The sequence below is a fragment of the Lontra canadensis genome, unplaced genomic scaffold (assembly GCF_010015895.1).
Source record: "Lontra canadensis isolate GAN:19392208 unplaced genomic scaffold, GSC_riverotter_1.0 scaffold23, whole genome shotgun sequence".
Taxonomy (NCBI): domain Eukaryota; kingdom Metazoa; phylum Chordata; class Mammalia; order Carnivora; family Mustelidae; genus Lontra; species Lontra canadensis.
The window spans coordinates 21,943,471-21,967,780 of NW_022631017.1; the positions used below are offsets into that span (position 1 = coordinate 21,943,471).

Sequence of the window (24,310 nt, forward strand, 5' to 3'; positions counted from 1 at the left end):
TATCCTTTTTATCCTGCTTTATTTTTTTCTTCATATTACTTATCTCCACCCATCACATGCTCTATTAGTTTCTTTGTTTCTTGTCTGCTTTCTTACACCAGTGTGGGAGCTCCATGATGGTAGAGCTTTTTTTCTATAATAGCTGCATCCCTAGGACCCAGGATAGAAGTTTTGGTAAACACTCAGTTATAGTCTTGTTTGGATGAATACATGAAAAAATAAAAGAATGTTTGAATAAATAAAAAAGAATTGATGGAGCTTTCAAATGCTAACCTGAATTTTGTTTTAATATGAAAGCCACAGACATATGCTATTGGTACTGAAAGAAAAAAGCAGAAATTACCTGATAATCAAAGTGCATAATAAATTTTCAGAAGACAAAACCAGAATAAGCAAGGAATTGATGATATCCAATCTAATCACTAATATATTGTTTAGGAAAATAGTTACAAAAGCAAACAGAAAGAAAAAAAATCAAATGGGGGGCACCTGGGTGGCTGAGTGGGTTAAAGCCTCTGCCTTCAGCTCAGGTCATGATCCCAGGGTCCTGGGATGGAACCCCACATTAGGATCTCTGCTCAGCAGGGATCCTGCTTCCCCCTCTCTCTGTGTCTGCCTCTCTATCTACTTGTGATCTCTTTCTCTGTCAAATAAATAAATAAATAAAAATCAAATGGGACAAGGAAGTAAATTGACTGCATTAACTAATAGTGGGTAGAGGGAAGTAGCATTTCATAGACACATCTAATACTGTGATCTTTTGAGAAGTGTAAAGTACTGGGGCCATTCCCACAAAGGAAGAATTTAGGAAGTCACACTTGTTTGTGAGAAGTGACCCTTCTGTGTATGGGGTGGGGAGGGTCAGTCTCAGTCCTGGTCTACCAATAATTTTTTAAAAAATCATTTTGAACCCATAGTACACTTTACTGCAATGATGCAGAAAAAGTGAATGAATAGAATTTTTTTCAGTAATTAAAAATCAGTGTTTTTTAAACCATACTTTTATTTTTTATGTTATTCCTACACATATCAGCTAACTGAAATTTGATCTGTATATTCACCAGAAAGATTCCATACTGTTCTTAATTAGTTTAGAGTATGTTCTTTCTGTGTTTAAGAAGCATAAAACTAATAAATGAATCTCCATTTCCTCTCTGGTCCTATGTCTCAGTCACATCCTTATTTTAGGACTCTGCTTTTGAGGCAGCACATTGGTATAATGGAATCTCATGATCCTACATTATTTCCATTGGAACAAAAGAAGGAGAGAGAGAGAACCAGAGGAAGAGATCATCTGAATTGGTTTATTGCTTTAGGATTGATTTCACACAAGAACTAAGTCTATTGAAATCCCTTTAGTCTTGAATTTCTGAGTTTACATATCTGGGAAATATATGTTTAGTTAAATTGGTGTACAGGGATTGAAATCGGGACCTTTATAAATTAATGAAGTCAAGTCACTCTGACTCACCTAATCTCTAAACTAATGAAATTCCAAGGACTAGAATGTTTGGAGTGCTTAGTCTTACAGTTCTTGAAGCCATGCACCCATTTGCAAAGTGCTTGGCGTTGTTGGGGGCATGCATCCCTTCAACATTCTAATTCATCCTGATGAAACATAAGCTTTGAACATATTAACTCCTTGTTTTACCTTTTGGGTGAGTCTTTTTTGGTATTACACCGACATACTGTGAGAATTAAACCCAAAAAGATTATGGGATAACAATTTACACTCAGCTACACTTTTGATAGAGTGAGCAATTACCTGGGTTAGTAAGAGTTCCTTTCGTTAAAGTGACGATAAACCAAACTACCTGGGGCAAAAAGGGGGATCTAGTGGAGGGACACCTTGTTGTCCAATGTGATTAGAGAGTTTTAAACAATCTTTGAGCCATGAACACTTCCAGGACTCTCTATCCCCGCCTCTTGCCTCTGCTTCTCTGTTTTTTTTTAAGCTTCATTTTCTTCCTATTAGAAGCTGCCTTCTTGCTCTGTTCCCTAGCACCTGTGTTCAATATGTTGCTTCTCCTTCCACTAGGAGGCACTGGCTGGCTTTCCCCAATTCTAATTTGAATAAAGCCCCAGGAAAGGATACTGAGTTACTCTTTTTAGGTCATAGGACTACCCTTGGTGTATTCAGTCAAGGCAAAAAGCCCACAGTGCCATGACTGACCTAGCCTGAGTCTGGGGCGAATCCTGGACTTGTTAATATCACAGGACATGTTGGGGCTTGGAGGTCAGATTTGAAATAACATAACAGCTCCCATTCAAACCATGTGGCCTAATGGGATAGGGAGACAGCTCCATGATGTAGGAGAATGTTAACCTAGAATTGCCGGCAAGTGAGCCCTGTGACCACATTCTGAATATGGAGAGATTTCAAGGAAAATGAGAAGGTCTTACTGTTTCTCAAAAACTGGTGTCTTATGTGCTTGGGTTTTTGAAATTCCGTACTAGTGATCCATGTATTTCTTTGATTTAAGGAAGCATCCATACTAAAAAAACCAGTAGGGACACCTGGACAGTGCAGTCTGCTGAGTGCCCGGCTCTTGGTTACCAATCCCGTTATGATCTCGGGGTCGTGGGATGGAGCTCCTCATTGGGCTCTGCACTCAGCCTCGGAATCTGCTTAGGATTTTTTTCTCCAAGCTCCCTCTGTCCCTCCCACTCCAACATAGGTTTTAGGGGAAAAAAGCCCAAAGAACTATTTTGGGGGGAATGTGCTGCCACTCAGAATGCCTTGTCTAAGGGTTATCTTATTCCACCTGTTTTCCGTGCTGGCAGAATCTGCGTCTTTCCGTAGAAGCTGAGAATGTTCCCTGAAACTGCTGTCCTTTTTGGTTCATGGTAGGTGCTTAATAAATGTTGAAGTACAGAGTGGTTATTGGAGATGGAATGCTTAAGGAGCCCCAGCCCATCACACTGAGAGGCCATGAGCCTGGGAATTAAGTCCATGTAGTTTGGAGTCATGCAGATATTAGCTCAAGTCTCATTTTTGATCTTGGGAAAGTTCAAATTTGGAAAACATACACATGTATACACATTTTATATCAAAGTGTCTGATAGAGTATCTGGCAAATAATAATAGTACCAAACCTACCAGTGTCAAGGACTTCTCTAAAGGCTTACGTTTGTTCGCTTGCCTCAACATCACAGCAACCCTTATGAGCCAGGTAGGTACACTCACTATTTACATTTTATAGATGAGGAAACTGAGAACAGGGAGGATAAATGACCTGTCTAGGTCACTACTGGGCCATGTCTTTAAATAAATATTAATTATGATTAGACATGCAATCATTAAGATACAATTTGAAAAGAATGTAAAACAGAAAACAGGGGGAAAAAAGAATATATTATATTTAGGTTTTTGTGGTATCATCTAGAAATAATCAAAAGAATCTCATCTTTTTACATATATAACCTTATGTAATAATTGAGGATATTTTATTTTGCTTAATGCAGTCTTTAAGCAGGTATTATAAATTGGAAATATATTTACAATTACATGTTTACATATTTTATCAGCCCAACAAAGAAAATAGAACACATTTAAAGGATCATTCCAATTAACATTCTAGAAACCAGCTTTCCAGTGCTGATGTTGATAATAACTTTCAAATTTAAAAAAACATTGGCATACATTCTCTTGCAGAAAATAGGCATTTGCTTGCTGCTGCAGAATAAAATGAGCCAGATTGCAAGGTTTGCAACACTGTGGTTGATATGTGAGCCTTCTTTCTGGGAAGTAAATAATTGCTAATGATGAAGTAAAAAGTAGGTAAGTGCTAGGGGCCCTTCCTGAGGATGTACTCACTTATCCCAGAGATGGCACTGGAGCTGCTTTGCAGTTCACAGCTAGGATAGGGGAGAGGGAGCCACAAGGCACAGAACTGGTCAGCCAACTTGGTTCTGAATCCACCTGTCCACCAACAATTTTGATACAGTGCAGCCATGCTATTCCCTTTTATAAATGTGGGAATTATAAGAGCAGGATTCTAACATTTATCATTTCTCCATAGTGCAACACAATTTTAATGTGATACCTGACAGCTTTATATAAAAAATTGATTGTTTGATTTGAATATTTTAAAGATTATATCTAGCTCAACATCACCTGATGATTTTTAGTAGCAACTTATATTTATATTGAAGAAATAATATTTCATAGTGTATGTGATCAATAAATTTTCCCTGGAGGACTAGACATGTACTGAGAGCTTTTACATGCAGAGAATTCATCATACCATGCACTAGAAGCCTAGTATCTGTCTAACATTCTTTTATCTTGTTATTTGTTTAGGTCTTTAAAATCTTGATATTAATTAGATAGCAAGGAGAAAAAAAAGAGAAAGCAGGTAACTTGTACATGATGTTCTCTTTCCTTGAGATAATGATACTTTATGATGTGTGGACATAATTTTTTATCCTGCTCCAGGTGAAAAAAAGATGTTACTATAGCTTGCTACAATTAGTTTAATTACCAATACCTGTATTAAATGTCAGTAAGGGAACAGTTATTTGTGGCATAGATAATCTAAGAGCTAAGGAATGTCATTGTCTGCAACATTTAAAAGTTGATACATTTTGAATGTAAATCTCATTAGTGTCAAAAGAAAGTTGAGGTTTTTAAAAGATGCCTTAAATAGGAAATATGTACGTGTATCATCAATATATTTTTAGTTGATATAAATGTTTGGATGATAATGTATTTCATTAAATAAATCTGTTATATCACAGAATCATCTGTTATCCTTGCAGTTCTTTAAAAATGTATCACCTTAATAAAAATTTTAAAAATGTTTCCTTGGGATATAGAAAGCAGCAGCTCTTGCAATATCTTCATTTCTACCCCATTTCCTCCAAGAGAAATTCAGAAGTGAGCAAGAAATCACCTGAGATTTATCAGAAATCAATATTCACATACACACACTCAGAGTTCAACACCTCGAGAAACCCAAAAGAATGGCATTTAGTCATATTCTCCTGATAGGGGAAAATGCACTGGAGAGCCTTTCTGTGTCCAAGCAAGATGTAAGATTCCTGACCATCCTCTAGGTATTTTCCATAACTTACAATTAAAATAAAGTGAGCACCATTATTTGCCAATATTTTATAGCAAGACATAGATTAGCCTGTTCTTGGCAGTGACCAGAAACAGTTTGGCAAATTATTCAGGGACACAAGAGACAAGTCAGCTCAGGTATGGCTAGAATAACATCTAAGAAGATGTACTGAAGAGCTTGTGATTATCTGCTCATCTTTATCACACTGTCAGAGTCCTTCTCCACGCTCTGGTATGGTGGTTTTCCTTGTCTGGATTAGCTGTGCCTGGCCCTTCCTAACTAAGCTGAAGCTTTAGAAACACAAGGGCCTCTGACTCCTCCTCATGAGGGCCAATATATATATGTGTGTATATCTATATCTATATCTATATCTATATCTATCTATATCTATATCTATATCATCTATCTATATATATTTTTATCCATTTGACAAGGAGAGAGAAAGAGAGATTGATCACCAGCAGGGGAGCAGCAGGCAGAAGGAGAGGGAGAAGCAGGCTCCTCGCTGAGCAGGGAGCTGGACGTGGGGCTTGATCGCAGGTCCCTGGGATCATGACCTGAGTCAAAGGCAGATGCACAACCAACTGAGTCACCCAGGCACCCCAAGGGCCAATATTTGAAAGGAGAGATTTATCAGGTCCACTGACAATACTGACAAGATCCCAGGCTTTAGCAGAGTTGGGTTTATGATGGAAACCACATTGGCTTCTTTCCCCAGACCTTCTATAGGATAATTTGAAACAGGGAATGGGAACAGGGTGAGGGTGTATTCTAATCCATTTTAGGAACCACATCTCTGATGTAATATGGCCTTGGTGTCCCTCTGTGTAAGATCGACTCTGCCAATCAGTGCCTTTCGATGAGGGTCCTGATACTGATAAAAACTCCCCTGTGGATCTTTGTATGGGAGACATCACAAAATTGTCTTGATCTCCATATCCATTTCCCATATTTTCCGCAATACTACGTTTCTTGCTGGAAACCCACAAGACTACCTTCTTCAGGAAAACTTGTAAACCATACTTTTGTAAAATCTACCATGCTTCCTGCAGGCACAAATATTTCTATCCCATATCTATCTTTTCTTCCATATTAAGTCCCTGGAACCCCATGTAACTCTGTCTTCTACCAAGATGTGGAAGATTATTCTTCACCAAGGTATTGTACAATGGAGAGACCAGTCTATCCACTGAACTATTGTTCTAGTTCCCAGAGACTGAGATTAGGGCTTTTGCAACAGGTGATGGTTCATTTTTCCCATACCTAGCTTTTTTCCTGGAAACAAGTGTAAGACAAACCTAGGATAGAAAGTTAACTTTAGGAAATGCAATGTAAATCAGAGGAAGAGGCAGAGATAATTTTTGCATAGAAACTCGGGAATTATACTGTAAAGAGGCCCTTTTTTGTCCTTACTTGCTCTCCCACTGCTCCACCCATAACTCTAGGTCCTTGGAAATTGGTGAAATGGAACACTTGACAACTTGTACCAGGGAAGGCTGAGGAGAAGAGGGATGAACCTGGAAGGAAGCAGAGGAATCAAGGGACATAAGGAATTATGGTCAATGGAACCAGAGAGGAAGTTTCCTTATTCTCTAGTAATTACAAGGGTAGCGTCCATGTTGAGTAGCCTTAAAACCCAAAGTCCCAAGTCCTTTGGGACTGGACATGGTTTGTACAGAGTAGAAAAGTACTTCAGATATATTGAAGTTGAAGATGTGATTCAAACCTGAATCCAAGGATTGTTTAACACATTCCTCTAGACTCCAAGTGTGTGATAAAGAAAGAGATTGTTCAATACGGGAGTCTAGGGACACCTGGGTTGGTTTTAGCATCTGCCTTTGGCTCAGGTCATTATCCTGGGATCCTGGGATCCCTTCGTCTGTGTTGTTGGACTCCCTGCTCAGTGGAGTCTATTTCTCCTTCTCCCTTTGTAATCCTCCGCAACGCATGGGTACTCTCTCTCAAATAAATGAATAAAATCTTTTAAAAAAATATGGGAGTCTATCTTCCCTCTTTTCCACAGTTAGTCCATGGAACCATATTATATACTTTTATATAACACTCTATTAGTCAGGTACCATTCATTTCCTCTTGGGCTCTTCCAATGCGTGCCAGGAAGAAGAAAACTGGATTACTACATTTCTAACAGGTTTTCCTCACCCTTGCTGCTGTGTCATGAAAGACTACTGGTAAGTTTCACCAATCCTCTTCTAAACCAGCTCTTGGACACCTTGATCTTTATGCAGCCAGACCTCTGGGGAATGCACAATTACATTAATATCCAAGAGATAAATAGAAACATACGTCTAGAAATTTGTGAATAACACAAGTTCCTAGAGATACCTTTTGTGCTCTGGTTTCTTCTGACAGCAGACGTACTAGAGCTGGCTTGATTTTCCTAACAACCAGAAATCACTGCTTATCTAAATAACACATTTTACAAGGCTTCCTTGCATGGTTCCTGGACCAGGTATTCTGGGAATATTATAGCAGCACCATATTTGGACCAAAACTGAGAACTATATATCTGAAAGACTATACCTGAATTTTCCTGAATTGCTCCCTCTGTTTGAATCTCCTGGAGAATACAAAACAAAATCTTAATTCACTTGCAATGAAAAGAGCCCCAACATACTAAGAACAGCCACTAAATCCTGGATTTCAACAGGTTTCCACATCATTTTCCAAATTTACTTCCATGTTTCCTGTTTTGTTTTAATGAAAAAAAGAATCTTGAGCAGATCATAATTGTTTTCCACCTTTGGTGACATTAACTTCAAAAGGTCTTCTAACTTAGGGTTATTCATCAGGATTTATTCTAGTATTTCTATGATTATATATTTTTCAAACTCTCTGAATTATCAAAAATTCTGGTTTTTTTGCATTGATACATGATTAATTTTTTGAAGTAGTCATCTACCATGATTTTTAGTTATATAGTCTAAACTTTATTGAAAGATCAAACTGATGTTAAGCACCACTTTTATCCTATACCAAATTGTTTCACATACTTGGGCCAATTTTTAAAATCTTTTTCTGTTCCATTTATCTGTTATTTCACCATTGCTACATATTTTGTTTAGTTTTCTGATTTCTTTCTTTGGGTTTATCTGTTTTTCCCCTCAAATCCAGGAAAGGCTTAACTTTTCTATTTTGATTCTAGGAAGCAGTGGCTGTTTAAACTCTTTCTTTCATCTGTGTTAATGTTTCTTTTACTATCTTTGACTTCCCAGGTACATGATCTTGTCACTGGTAAATAATCATAAATTTGATTCTTTCTTTTCCATATTTAAACCCTCTTGATTTCCTTCCTCTCTCACCCTCCCAGCATCCTTCCCTCCCTTCCTTCTTTGGTTAAAACTTCCTAAATAATATTGAACAAGAGCAGGCAATTATGTAATCTCATCTTGTTTATACTGTGTTCTTCACAGCCTAAATGTGTACAATTCAGTTTGTTTTTCCTTTTGCTTTATCCTTTAAACAAATATTTGGTACTGGTTTCATTTATTTGTATGTCTTCTGTGCCAAATGCAAAATGGGAATGATAGCCTGTGAACCCTATGTCAACACCCATGCACTTCCATATGGTATGTATAGGGCAAGGTTGAGAACTCCCTTTCTCTTCTTCACTCATCACCTACCCAGCTTCAGGGTAGGCTTGTCTGCATTCCCTGCACCTTAACTGTGTTTCAGATCCCTCTGAAAACTGTCCATTGACTCTCCAGGTGGGCTGCTGAACTGCTGGATGGCTTGTCATTCACCAAGTTAAATTCATCAATATCATATCTCCCAGATATTGCTTGAAGTCATCTTTCTCTGATTTCCCTAATTTCATTTCCTTTAGAATTTCAATGAGAATTTAGTTAAAAATTCAGTTCAACCAACCACTTGGACCAGTTAATGGTTCTTCTTTCTTTTTAAAAAAATTTTTTTATTTCTTTTCAGCATAACAGTATTCATTGTTTTTGCACCGCACCCAGTGCTCCATGCAATTCGTGCCCTCTCTAATACCCACCACCTGGCTCCCCCAATCTCCCACCCACTGCCCCTTCAAAACCCTCAGATTGTTTTTCAGAGTCCATAGTCTCTCATGGTTCACCTCCCCTTCCAAAATGGTTCTTTTAAAAATAAAATATATTCAATTCTCTGGTATTGAAGCATAATGAGTCTTCCCTTAAGTAATACAGACAGATGGAAATGAAGCATTAAAACTCAGCTCCTACCACACATCAGTGATGATAGCTCCTTCATAATTGTTATCCTGCTTGGCTTAATTACCACTAGTTAAGAGGTTTGTTTCCAGGGTGAAAATACGTATATGAATAGGTCATCTCTTCCCCCAAAAAACTGAAAACTAAGCACTTGTGTTGAAGGAGTGCTCTTCATTCCATTTATTCTACAAATTCTTCTTCTTTTTTTCTTATGTTGGCAAAGAACCTTCCTAAGAAACAATGTTGGGTTTTAGATCAACACTGTACACTAGTTAGAAAAAAAGAACTGTTAATATTCTTTGTGAAAAACAAGTATTTACCCAAGAGGACCACTGCAGGTTTGTACATATCAGTGCCTGATTTTTCAAAAGATCTCATACTCTGATCAATGTTTTGCTACACTAGGTCTCATTGTCTTTCACAGTGAAATGTCATTACTGTTTGAATCACATTTTGGGCGGGATGGTGGTCTGTTACATTCCTTAAGAATCAACAGAGGCTGAGAGAGAAGAGAGAGAGTTCTTTTTACCTATGTTTTACCTATGAAGCTGTCAACCTGAAAATGAAGAGCTGAAATGAGAGGTAAAGAGCATTTATTTGGGATTAAAGAATTGCAATTTGGGAAGTATGGATTTCCGCAGTAGCCAGAAAAGTTATCTTCCTCTGGGGTGAAAACAGGAGTTTTATGAAAAAGAGGAGGGGGACAACTACATGATTTGGATAAAAGGGGAAAAAAAGTTGTCTATCGGTACTAAGAGGCTGAGCCACTTTTGGTGACACACAAATTGACTATTCTGTGTGTGTTATCAAATGAAACTATTCCTGGTCTGCATTATTTAATTACTCTGTCTTCAGAAAGAAGACAGACTTAGGATTCAAGATGGTTAATGTCCTGTTGACTTTTCACACAATTGCCTAAAACAATTGCCGTTTAGCCCAGTTCAAAGGTTTTGGCCCAGTTCAAAGATGGGTAGGATAGTTTCTTCATGGTGTTCTCTCCAACTCTGTTTTAAGATGGTTTCAGTTATGTAATTTTTCACAAATTTTATCCTCAAAATATCTCTTGGTTTTTCTTTTTCTTTTTTTTTAACTGAAGTGTATTTGACATGCAATGTTAAATTAGTTTGGGGTGTACAATATACTTGCTTGATATTTCTTTATTTCACTCAACTAGTTCTTGGATTTCTATGATCCAGGTCCTTGATTTCCAAGGTAAAAGCTGACTGATCTGTCAAACCGCCTTTAAATCTAGCCATAGTCTTCTTTTTCTTTATGCTTTAATCTCCCATTATTATGGCTCTTTGCTAAAAATATGATAGTATGGAGAGAAGATGATGGAAGAATAGGGGACCTGTGTTTCGTCGGGTCCCTTGAATTCAGCTAGTTATCTATCATCTCATTCTGAATACCTGTGAATTCAACCTGAGATCTAAGAAAAGAATTTCTGCAATTCTACAAATAGAAAAGTGACCACTTTTTGCAAGGTAAGAGGTATGGATATGACAGGATATGTCAGAAGATAAGTTGCAGGGGGAGGGAGTTTCTGTAAGCTGGCTACCAGAAAGTGATATAGCCGTGGAATGAAAAATCAGAACTTTTAGAAGTCTGCTCCTGTGAGGGACATCCCTGCCTGAAATGTGCTCAGATGGCAAAGCAGGTTAGAATCCTAGGTGGGACAGTGTGGTCTCAGGATCCTTGGGGTCACAGAAAGAATGGGGTTCCTTGTATAGCAGAATTCATAAACATTAGAGCAGGAAAGCTGGCTATAATCACTGAGCCGGAAGAGGCCTCTCAGCTAGGTGCTGCCATAAATCAGAAACCAGGGAATGATTGGGTGGCCACTGTCCAAGTAGGGGTCCTGAAAGCAGCAGAAATAGGGGAATCCTCCTCCTTTCCCCAGGAGGAGTGACATGGGTGCATATGGGATTGGGAAACTGCTCCTGGGCAGGGGGCTAGTGAGCAATGGAGCCTAGGTGAGATCATCCTCCCTCCCCTGGGAGGAGTGGTGTGGTTGTGCACTGTAGAAGTCAGTGGAGTTTGGTGCCCACAAAAGAGATTGACTGCTTTTCCCTGAGGGTGCACTGAAGAGTGGAGACTGCTATCATTCACCTCCCGGGCTGGAAACTGGAAATCGGGTGGTGCCGTTTTAATTTTTTTTTTTTTTTTTTTTTACATCCTTTTAAGTCATGGGAAAACCTTCAGGGAAGAAAGCCACAAAGAACAACTGGAGGCAACTTACACTGAGCCTGACGCCCAGGCAAGGGGTGGTACAACTGCACCCCAGCAAAGACAGCTAAGAATCAGTGCAGCAGGCCCCTCGCCAGGAGATCCACAGAGACATCAGTTGAATACTAAGTTTATGGGTCACTCAGAACTGAAAAACTCATAAGTTAGGGGAAAATAGCTTAAAGAATTGAAGGTTTTTTCTCATGAGTTTTTAGTCTTTCAGTTTAAAATTCTCTTTACCTCTTCCTTTTTCTCCTTTTCAACTAGTTTCTTATTTTATCAACTCGTTGTTTTTACATCTTTCTTAAATTTTCATTTTTATATTTACATTTGTAGATATTGTCTTCTTTTTTGGCTTCCTTTCACTTACATATATAAATATATATAGAATATATTTTCTATATTTCTAAATTATATATATATATTTTTTCTTTTCTTTATCATTTTTTTTTCAGTATTTTCTAATAAACCAAATACACCCAGGACCAAGTGGACCACCCGTTTGATCCACTTGTGAGATTATATGCTCCCCTTCACCCCCACCTTTTTTCCCCTCTCGTTTTGGTTTCTAACCTCTTCAAATTTGTCTAGTGTGAATTTCTCTGGGGTCTTGGTTGATATTTTTTATTTTGTTCTCTCATTCATCTATTCTTCTCTGAACAAAATGACTAGAAGGAGAAATTCACAGAAAAAAAAAACAGAAGTAATATTCTCTGCCATAGATCTAATTGATATGGATATAAGCAAAAAGTCACTAATCGAATTCAGAATAATGATTATAAAGTTACTAGCTGGGCTTGGAAAAAAAGCATAAAAGACATTATAGAACCTCTTAGTGTGGAAATAAAATCTAATCAAGCCAAAATTTAAAATGCTTTAAAAGAGATGCAGTCTAAAATGGATGCTCTAACAGCTAGGGTAAATTATGCAGAAGAGAAAGTCAGTGACATAGAAGACAAATTATGGAAAAGAAAGAAGCTGAAGAAACAAGAGAAAAACACCTAATGGACCATGAGGGGAGGTTTTAAGAAATTGGCAATACCATAAAGGAAAACAGTATTAAAATTATTGGGGTCCCAGAAGAAGAAGAAGGGGGGGAGCAGAAGGATATTTGAGGAGAGGGAATAAGGCCGCCAGGTTACTGTCAACTCATAATTTTCCACATTGCTAGGAAATTAAATTCCAGCCATATGTGTGTTTTATTTTTCTTTTCTAGATGATGTAACTTATCTCTACCCATTGATTAAAAACTGAAATAGCAAGCCATACATGGAGAATAAGGGGATTTTATTACCTCAAACCCAAATGATAAAATTCCTTGGGAAATGTACAGTGTATATAGGCCATGTTTCCTAACAGCTGGTTCAGATAATGGCTGTTATGGTTGGACTATAGGATGATCCTCCCCTACGCATTCATGTGGGAATGACAGGGCTGGGGTTTACCTATTTGGCTAGAAAGTCCGAAAGGAAGTGGAAAAAAAAAATCTATGTTCTGGAAGACAATAGAAAGAAATTCTTTCCTTCAGATGAGTTGGAATTCCTTTCTTTCTTTCTTTCTTTCTTTCTTTCTTTCTTTCTTTCTTTCTTCCTTTTTTTCTTTAACTGAGGTATAATTTCCAATAACATTATATTAATTTCCTGTGTACAACATAATGATTTGATGTTTGTATATACTGTCAAACAATCACAATAAGTCTAGTTAACACCCATCACCATACATAGTTACAGAAACGTTTTCTTATATGAGAACTTTAAAAATTTACACCCTTAGCAAATTTCAAATATGCAATACAGTAGCATTAACTAGTTCTAGTTCTAGAACTCTGCTGTAACTAGTGACTTCCCACTCTTCCTTCCCCTCAGCCACTGACAACCATCATTCCACTCTTTGAGTCTATGATTTGACCATTTTAGATACCTTATACAAGTGAAATCATGCAGTGTTTGTCTTTGTGACTAGCTTATTTCACTTAGTGTACTGTCCACAAGGCTCATCCAAGCTGTTACATATTACAGAATTCCCTTCTTTTTAAAGGTGAAATAGTATTCATTGTATATGAATGAGACATTTTATTTATCCTTTCATCTATTGATGGACACTTAGCTTATTTTCATATCTTGGCTACTATGAATAGTGCTGTAATGGACATGGAAGTGTTAATATCTCTTGAGATCCTGCTTTCAATTCTTTTGCATAATTACCTAGAAGTGAGATTTCTGGGTAACATGGCAGTTCTATTTTTTATATTTTGAGGAATGTCCATACTGTTTTCCATAGTGACCTCCCAGTTTGCATTCCCACTATGTGCACGAAGGTTCAAATTTCTCCACATCCTCGCCAGTGCTTGTTATCTTTTCTCTCTCTTTTTTTTTTATAATAGCCATCCTGACAGGAGTTTCTTATTATGGTTTTAATTTCCGTTTCCCTGGTGATTAGTGACATTAAACATTTTTCAAGTTGAAATATTCAGATGCAACAACAAAATTTTATAAACCAAAGACTAATTTATTAAAGTATTATTGTTCAAAGTTACCCTTTAGATTTTTATTTTATTGTACATTATTAGAAGCATTTAATTAAAGGGCTGGGTCACAAATTCCAAAATCTTTACAAAAAATTTTCTTGCAAATTGGGACCTCATTAAAGTTTCTATATTACCAAAGATAATGGTTCTAGAAAGATAGTAAAGATATTAAAAAGTGATATTTTTCTCCCCAAATCTTGAAAGGTTGAAAACAAAATTCAATTTTACTAATTTAATTAGTGCAAAATTAATATAAGTTCATACACTTTTTAAAATAAAAACTAAATATTAATATTTAAAATCAAGTTTTATGTTTTGATGCTCAGACTTATAAGAAACAAAAGTATGTACATGAATAATGCTTTATATCTGCAATCACAAATAAATGACAACCCATAAAACATTGAAATATCATTTCTCAAATAACAGACTAGCAAAAATTTAGAAGTTTATTGATACTCACTGTCAGTAGTTATAGAAAAACAATAATCTTAACAAACACTTCATTTGTAGCAGGCAAAGAAAAAAACTACAACAAACTATTTTTATTTCTATTTATCAAAACCCAAATCACCAGTTTTTTTCACTAATTAACTCTATTAATAGTCCCTACACTGAAAGTTACTTTTGCATCATCTGCAAGAGCATTTTGCTGGAAATAATGGAAATCCATTTGATGAGAAGTTATATGTTCTTTTAAGAGAATGATGCATATCAATACAAAGAAATATGAAGAACATAATCCTGTTTTTTGCAAACAAAAAAGGCTCTATTGGTTTACATTCATTGAATACTCACTTGTGTGTGTTTAATTTTACTTGCAGAAGGTAGCACCAAATTTTGTTCGAAAGATATTTTATGGGAAACAAAGCCATGCAGTGAAAGAGTAGTGTTAGAAAGGGAAAGTTTCATTTCATTTAATAACTTTCTCTAGACCTTGAATTTTATTTTATTTTATTTTTTTAAAGATTTTATTTATTTATTAGACAGAGATCACAAGTAGGCAGAGAGGCAGGCAGAAAGAGGGGGGTAAGCAGGCTCCCCGCTGAGCAGAGACCCTGATGCGGCGCTCGATCCCAGGCCCCTGAGATCATGACCCGAGCCGAAGGCAGAGGCTTTAACCCACTGAGCCACCCAGGCACCCTAGACTTTGAATTTTAAAAATAAAAAGCATTAAATATACAACAAAATAAATAATAAAGCATTATCACCCTTGTGAATTAGGTACTATTGAGAAATAAAAAGCATTTTAGTGTATAGAGTGATTTTGAGCAGAAGAGACATGTCAGGTTAGTTAATGTGCAAGAAATAATAGTTCTGCAGGATACAAGACCAAAGCCTACTTCTCTTTTTCCTTTTTGGCAGAAGTAACGCTTATTTACTACTGGACATCCCTCCCCATAAGTTAATATTTCCATAAATATCCCTAAACCCTTACCTCACCCCTCATTTCTCTTCCTGAAGGTAGAGCAAGATACCTGTTGGTGGATGACAATTGGTCGAAGCTTATTTAATTCCAACTTACTCAACTCTGCAACTCAAATATCTTACCAATTCCAATGCTAATTTTTAATAAAATTGAAGATTACAAAAATCAAGAGATGATCATCAAATCACCAAATTTTATGCCCCTCTTGTCAGTGATAAACAGACAAAAACCAACTTTCTCAGCACATGCCGCCCACCCAAGAAACTAGGTGGTGTCGTGTGAGTAGTTCTATACAGTATTTTTATTTTTACTTTGTTTCATCTTCTAATTTTCAATTTGATTTTGCATTTTTATTTATTTATTTTATAAAGATTTTATTTATTTATTTGACAGAGAGAGAGAGATCACAAGTAGGCAGAGAGGCAGACAGAGAGATAAGCGGAAGCAGGCTCCCCGCAGAGCAGAGAGCCCGATGCGGGGCTCGATCCCAAGACCTTGAGATCATGACCCAAGCTGAAGGCAGAGGCTTAACCCACTGAGCCACCCAGGTGCCCCTGACTTTGCATTTTTAAAGAAAATAATATAGTGTATATCTGGGTGTGTACATATAAAAAAGTTTTTTTTATTATGTTATGTTAGTCATTGTGCAGTACATCATTAGTTTTTGATGTAGTGTTCCATGATTCATTGTTTGCATATAACACCCAGTGCTCCATGCAATACATGCCCTCCTTAATACCCATCCCAAGGCCAATCCATCCCCCTACTCCCTCCCCTCTAAAACCCTGTTTCTCAGAGTCCATATTCTCTCATGATTCATCTCCTCCTCTGATTTCCCCATAAAGTGTATGTCTTATATCTGTATAAACCAACTGGTCAATTCTGGTTCTACACATTTAAAATAAGGTGATCGATGCTGTTCTTTCATTTCAAGCTAATTCTGCTGAAGTGTCCTGGGTACCTTAATCACCTACCGTGGAAGAAAACTTCCTGCCATTTGGATTAACATCCTTGAAACATTAAGTTAGAACTGGAATTCCTTTGAGTAAGCCATTAAAATTTAGAAGATTATTTATTAATGCAACAACTGTTACCTAAAATATTACACACATAATGTTTTTTAATGTAGCATACGAATGCATTCATTTTTGTTTTGGTTTACCTCTTAATTTTGAATTTGATGTTTATATAATTTTGAATTTTTCTTTAGGGAATAAGAATCATATATAATACAGAGTATAATTATATATAATATAAATATCTGTAATTTCTCTCTAAGACAAAAATCAATCAGAGAAAGAAGCAGGTAGGCTAGATCAAGCAGGCACCAACTGAGAAAGAGTGTGGTGCCTTCACTAGGCAGTCCTGCCTCCTTTGCTGTCACTATTGCTGTGGGCCTCCAGGACCACAAGTCACATGAGTGCCAATAAAAGAGAACTCTTCCACAGAAAACCAAACCAAACCAAACCAAAACAAAACAAACACTTTTTTTTTCAATTAAGCTTATATATCCAAAATATCATTTCATCATATTTCAGGCTCTTTTCTGCATGTTAAATCTTCAAAAATCGCTGATGCTAAATTGTTGTCATTTGCACTTGATTTGTGTTTGGAGCTCATAAAATCTATAGCTTAAAAAATAGATGCAAATATCCAAGTTGTTCCAAAATATTTAAAAATTTTCCTATAACTGAATCAAGTATCCTTCTTAAAATTCAAACTCGAATAAGCTATCTAATTACCATAGAATCCAACAATTCTGCTTCTGGTTATACACCCAAAAGAATTGAAAGCAGGAATTTGAATAGACACTTGTATATGCATGTTTGTAGCAGCATTATTCACAATATCCAAAAGGGGGGAGGAATTTTAAGTGTTTATCAATGGGCTAGTGGATTAAGCAAAATGTGGTACATACATACAATGAAATATCTTTCAGCCTTAAAAAGAAGTGAAATTCTGTCACATACTTCAAAGTGGGTGAACGCTAAAGACAGTCTGCTAGTGTGAAAATCAACCAATCTCTGAGTTCTGCACTTCCAAAAATTTCTGTAGGATCAGCAGACTACAATGCTCACAGAGACTATTCCTGAACAAAATGACTCACCCTTCCTGCAGTAAGCAGTGAAATCATTGTTGCCTTTTATTCAAAAACTGAATGCTGATCTCACCAGATTTGAGAGCTGCTATTGACAAAGTTATTTCATTTTGAGGTTTGGTTTTGGATATTAATGGGAAAGACCATAAATGAAGACAATATTTTATAAATTTTTTTCTGTAAACTGTAATAATTTTCTGTCAGTCAAGATCTTGATGTTGACAACCTCCTTGTCAAATAATCTCACCTATCCTTGGCAATCATCAGATAGGATGAACAGTTGAGTCTCTGCTATAGACTTTTATGAAGGCTTCAATCCAAATGCAGCTCACAGGCATGACAAGAAAAATGAACTCTTCCATTGTCCAATCTAAAAGCAGTCCTCGAAGTAATACCAAGAGATAGAAAAGTAAAGTGTTGTGAGTCTTCTAATCCTGTGACTTACAGGAAATGGCGTAGGTAGAAAAGATGGTAGAGATTAACCAGAAGTCTTGAAACATGAATGTTAGCATTTATATATGTTGTTAAGATGGGTATCTTCTCTCCTTTTCTTTGTCCTTCTTCCCCATGGTTCTTCTACTACAGTGACAGGTACCACCTCCGTATACTGTTATCCATATACATACTTAAATCACGATTTTATATCCAACCTCATTTACTGTAAAAGGGGGAGTGTTTTGCTATTATTCTAAGCTATCTGGTATGACAGCCCAGATGTTGCTACATGTTTTCCCCAAAAAAGTACTGATCAAAGTAGATTTTCATAATAAGAATGATGCAGAGATCCAGATACTTCCCATTGCATCCCCTGAACTTTTAGACCTCAGTTGGTATTAAAATAGCCCATCTATTTTCTCAAATTCTTATTATTTCCCATTTTGTTATGAAGGATGATCATTGTCTTGTTTTGGGTTTTGGTGCAAACTCTTTTCTCTTCAGATTTTGTTTCCCTACATATAAAATATATTGAACTTTATACAGTAAATTATGTCATCATTTTTTCCTTTCATTGTAGTATTCCCTCATAGTTAACAAAGTGCTAAATAGGTAAATCGAAAGAGAATTTAACAAGAAAGATAATATATGACTGAAAGTTGGTTACTATTTTATTTTTTTTTTAATTTTTATTTATTTATTTGAGATAGAGAGAGAGAGAGAACACAGGTGGGGAAAGGGGTAGAGGGAGAGGGAGAAGCAGGCTCCCCGCTGAGCAGGGAGCCTAATGCGGGACTCGATCCTGGGACTCCAGGATCATGACCTGAGCTGAAGGCAGACGCTTAACTGACTGAGCCACCCAGGCACCCCAGAAAGTTGGTTACTATTTTAAATACAAGTAACTTGAAATCTATTTTTACCTATTGTCAAGTCTGTTGTCAGAAACTTCTAGATATGAAAATATGTGACCCGTAAGTACTAAAACAGCTCATCAAATCTATTAGAAGATGATTTTACATGCAATCCAAGGAAAAATGGGATATTTTGCCAGTTAAAATATTAATATTAATATAATGTAAATATTACTATTTTGACAACTAGAACAATCTCTCTCCCTGAAAATCAACTGTACTTGTATATATGTTATTTTATCCTTCTAAGTGAGAGAACATTGTTTAAAAAAGACTAGTGGGGCTTTTGGGTGGCTCAGTGGGTTAAACCTCTGCCTTCGGCTCAAGTCATGATCTCAGGGTCCTGGGATCGAGCCCCATATCGGGCTTTCTGCTCAGGAGGGAGCCTGCTTCCTCCTCTCTCTCTGCCTGCCTCACTGCCTACTTGTGATCTGTCTGTCAAATAAATAAATAAAATCTTAAAAAAAAAGATTAGTGAATATGAAGACTTGATGTTTAATACTCTCTGAAGAGCTAATCATTAGGAACTGTGAATACACCGGAAAATTTTTAATCAAAGGTTTTTGTGTTTTTTTTTTTTTTTAAGATAGTATTTTTTGCTGGCTGGGACCCGTTCAAGAAGCAGAAAGAAAACCAATTACACAAGCTCAGGAAGGAAGGAAAACCATGGTGCTGAAGCTGGGAATTGGGAATATGGTAGGGATTTTATTAGAAAATGGAGGAGACATTTATACTATTTTTTATATCCCAAATCGATCACCATTTTGCATTTTTCTTCCTACTAAGAGTAGGGTAGAGGTGGGAATGCCTTACCAACCAAAATAGACTGTCTTGCAAATAGTGGATTATGTCTCAGTTTCTGAGAAATGTTATTAAGTCTTGGTCTCATTGATTTCTGTCTTTCTCTTTGTTTGCTTTTCTCTCACAGCAACTACAATAGGTCACATGTTTTTACCTAAAGTACTTGTACTTCTCATGGGGGATGGTTGTTAATCCGAATCATTCAGATTAGTAAATTTTGGCACATAGCTATGTAAAATAAATAGTTCCATATAAAATTCAGGAAAGGTTTTTGTGAGATTTGACACTCAAATCCTTTTTCCATTTCAGTCTATGTACAAGTCCAGACCTGTATGTCCAATCTGTCTGAACTTTAACAAGATTTGAGCCAAAGGCTTGCATGCAGGTAGTTATACATGGAAATGTGATCCCAGGAATATATACTGAAAGATAAGGAAGGAGGAAAAAAGGAAAAGCTAATACAAGGAGAGACAATGGTGTTACCACCACTAAGGTATGGTGTGTAATGTTATGGGATATATGAGGAATATTCTGAAAGGTATCCTAAAACTTTTGGCTTTGAGATATGGAAGTGAGGGGGAATTTATGCATCTGCCATCATCATTCATTATTCAAATTATATTAATTATGATTTTTCTTTTCAGTATGTTATGATGTTTTGACATTCGTTGGGGGCTTTACACATCTGGAAAAGGATTGCCCCTCAGGCTGGCTAATTCCTGGGGGTGATGGACAACTTGCCTAAAACCTGACTCTAATGTATAGACGGATGGACCCTAGGCTGTGCCCTAACTCACCCTCTTATCTCTCATACACCAAGCCAATATTTCCTCTGCCCTAAATCATTCCAAGGCCAGACACCAGGCAACCAGAGACTACCCTTATTGCCTAAGGTCAATCCTGGAATGTTTATTCTGCCCTGCCTGGTCTTTGCCAAGGAAATCCCAATAAAGATCAAACCATACCTTCCTCCAATCCTGTCATCTGCCTCCTGATCATCCTGGTGTTTCCCATGAGTCCTGGTATGGTGTAGCATGTCCTCTTCTTTCCGGAAATAGTAATAAATTCTTCTTTCTTTTTTAAAAGATTTTATTTATTTATATATTTGACAGAGAGAAAGAGAGAGACACACAGAGAGAGTGTACAAGCAGGGGAAATGGTAGAGAGAGAGGGAGAAGTGGTCTCCCTGTGGGACTCCATCTCAGGACTCTGGGATCATGACCTGAGCTGAAGGCAGACGCTTAACTGACTGAGCCACCCAGATGTCGATAAATTCTTCTTTCAATGATGTTGGCCTCTCTATGTTTTCTTTGTCATGATTTCCATAAACTAAATCCCAGGTATAATTTTTTAACACAAGTGTGGTCCAATGGATAATAACTCTCTTGCCATTCTGGTTGCACAAGTCTGAGTACCAAACAGGTTTTTCCAGATGCTCCAGGTAGCAACAGAGGCACAGAAACCTAGGGCAGTAGATCCAAGGTCCAAGGAGTGACTAAAAGTAGCCCACAAGTTTCACATGCACAAAGCAAATCAGAGTCCATGTGGAACTAGTCCTAGCAGGGGTGGCCACCTTCAAAATAGAGGCCAAGAGGATTCAGGGGTGAGGCATAGGAGACGCCAATTCAAAACTCCTGCACTGTGACCTGAATCCTTGGCCATTATTAGGAATATGCAGGCCATGGGCTCATGCATGCCCAGCCCTTCTCTAAATGCACGTACTATGTGTTTGTTATAATCAAGTGAGCTGACAGAGAGCTCTATCAGAAAACTGTTCCCAAGCCTCAGACTTCATTTGGCAGTTATTTATTGAGCAGAAACCTTATTCCTGGTCTCCATCACCACTGGCCGGCCATGGTGAACTGAGTAGGAGAGATGCTTGTCTTTGAGAAGTTGAACAAAGGATTACTGTTAAAGAAAATTAATCTTTAGTGAATGTAAGGAATTTGAATATGTAGTGAAGAATTTTACCTTCTTTTAACTCACTCCCTGCCCTTCCCTTCAGTGTAAAATTGGGGTTTCTCTTTTTCTCTGTTGCATGCATTAGCGTAGAGAATGATGGGCTGATACGCCAGTTGCTCTATGTCAGTTCCAAGTCTTATAATCTCAGGATTGCTTTCCTGTGGTGCAACCTCACTACATGCCGAGGTGAACACCTGGTCCTTGTTGCAACAACCTGTGGAAATTACGGCATGAGGAGCTGATACCAAGTTGTTCTGTGAGTAATGAATGTCTGTTTTCTGATCCAGAGGCACCTTGTTTCCTGTCAAAAATAGTGTATGCCTAACAATACATTACATGTTAATTAAAAAAATTAAAAATTAAAAAAAAATAGTGTATGCATGAAACAATGAAATATACAATTACATATATATATATGAAATAATTCTTGGATATAAGGAAGAGATTCTATAAGGGACAGAGAACTGACAGGATAATGAGCCCCCTGCCAGTTCTTGCTTCATTGACTCCCAGGTATGAGGTAACACAGTCTCCTGGAAGGATATTGAATCTCTTGATGTCCTGAATTGGACTGATAAGAGATCAATTCATAGGAAACAAAGCAAGTACAAGAGATTAGGCCTAAAGGACACATTTTTATGGTTTTAACCTTTCTTTTCTTTTTTACTGCTAATTTTGCTTAAACCCATTGGTTGAATTCAGCGTATGAAAGAATGCGATCGCAGCTGCTAGGCAATTGTGAGTTTCGTATAACTGTAAACATTTTTGTGTTCATTCATCCTTCTCTAAATCATAGCAATAAATGACTGTGGTTCCAAAATAATTTTTTTTAATTTTCAATAAACCACAAATCCCCTCCTCAACCTCTGTACACAACATCATCATCTTTCTTAAATAAGTTCTAATTTGCCCATTTCTTCCTCTCTGAGCCCAACACTTTCCACTTCTCTAAAATAATGTCTATGAAATGTCACTTTCCTGTGGCCTCTATAATCAATTAGGCCAATTCACTTTTTCTCCCAATTAAATATGCTGCTTTTTCTTCATTTCCATAAATTTTTCACTAAATCATAGGCCAGATATTTGGTAGAACGTTGCACAAATTGGATTGTCTTATGTTTATTCATAATTAGATATAGGCTATTCATCTTTGGCAGAAATATCACTTAATTTGATATTGTATTCTTTCAGTGCATCAGGTAAGAGAACACAATTTTAATTTTTCTCATTACTTATGATGTTCACTTGTTTAAGGTTGTGTCTGCCAGGTTTCTCCAATGAAATCATGTTCTTCTTTATATTTGTTATATATTTATGTGCATATTAATGTTTTACTTTATTATTTGTTATTGTGTATGTTTCATATTTGTTTCTTATACTGTTATATTTATTTTTAATATGTATATATTATATATGTATTTTTATATACTGTATATCATGCATATGTATCATATGTGTATACATATATAAGTATGTATATGTTTACATTATATATACATGTGTATTTTATAGATATGTATTTGTTTCTTTTTAATTAATTTATTATTATTTTTTTAAAAACATAATGTATTTTTATCCCCAGGGGTACAGGTCTGTGGATCACCAGGTTTACACACTTCATAGCACTCACCATAGCACATACCCTCCCCAATGTCCAAACCCGACCCCCCTCTCCCAAGCCCCCTCCCCCCAGCATCCCTCAGTTTGTTTTGTGAGATTAAGAGTCACTTATGGCTTGTCTCCCTCCCAATCCCATCTTGTTTCATTTATTCTTCTCCTACCCCCTTAACGCCCCATGTTGCATCTCCACTTCCTCATATCAGGGAGATCATATGATAGTTCTCTTTCTCCTATTGACTTATTTCGCTAAGCATGTTACCCTCTAGTTCCATCCACGTCGTTGCAAATGGCAAGATTTCATTTCTTTTGATGGCTGCATAGTATTCCATTGTGTATATATACCACATCTTTATCCATTCATCTGTTGATGGATATCTAGGTTCTTTCAATAGTTTGGCTATTGTAGACATTGCTGCTATAAACATTTGGGTGCATGTGTCCCTTCGGATCACTACATTTGTATCTTTAAGGTAAATACCCAGTAGTGCAATTGCTGGGTCATAGGGTAGTTCTATTTTCAACATTTTGAGGAACCTCCATGCTGTTTTACAGAGTAGTTGCACCAGCTTACATTCCCACCAATAGTGTAGGAGGGTTGCCCTTTCTCCGCATCCTCGCCAGCATCTGTCATTTCCTGACTTGTTAATTTTAGCCATTCTGACTGGTGTGAGGTGATATCTCATTGTGGTTTTGATTTGTATTTCCCTGATGCTGAGTTATGTGGAGCACTTTTTCATGTGTCTGTTGGCCATCTGGATGTCTTCTTTGCAGAAATATCTGTTCATGTCTTCTGCCCATTTCTTGATTGGATTATTTGTTCTTTGGGTGTTGAGTTTGCTAAGTTCTTTATAGATTTTGGATACTAGCCCTTTATCTGATATGTCATTTGCAGATATCTTCTCCCATTCTGTCAGTTGTCTTTTGTTGACTGTTTCCTTTGATGTGCAAAGGCTTTTGATCTTGATGAAGTCCCAATAGTTCATATTTGCCCTTGCTTCCCTTGCCTTTGGCAATGTTCCTAGGA

At 37.0% G+C, this 24,310-nt stretch overlaps 1 protein-coding gene across 1 annotated transcript in view; it reads left to right on the forward strand.

The window, feature by feature from the left end:
- CUNH6orf58 (chromosome unknown C6orf58 homolog) overlaps positions 1–21,908 on the forward strand; it is a 40,883-nt gene extending 18,975 nt beyond the window's left edge. The window contains exons 6-7 of the mRNA XM_032861964.1: positions 17,515–17,576; positions 21,752–21,908. Of these exons, the coding sequence (XP_032717855.1) occupies positions 17,515–17,576; positions 21,752–21,908 (219 nt within the window). The remainder of the gene's footprint in view (positions 1–17,514; positions 17,577–21,751) is intronic.
- Positions 21,909–24,310: the final 2,402 nt, after the last annotated feature.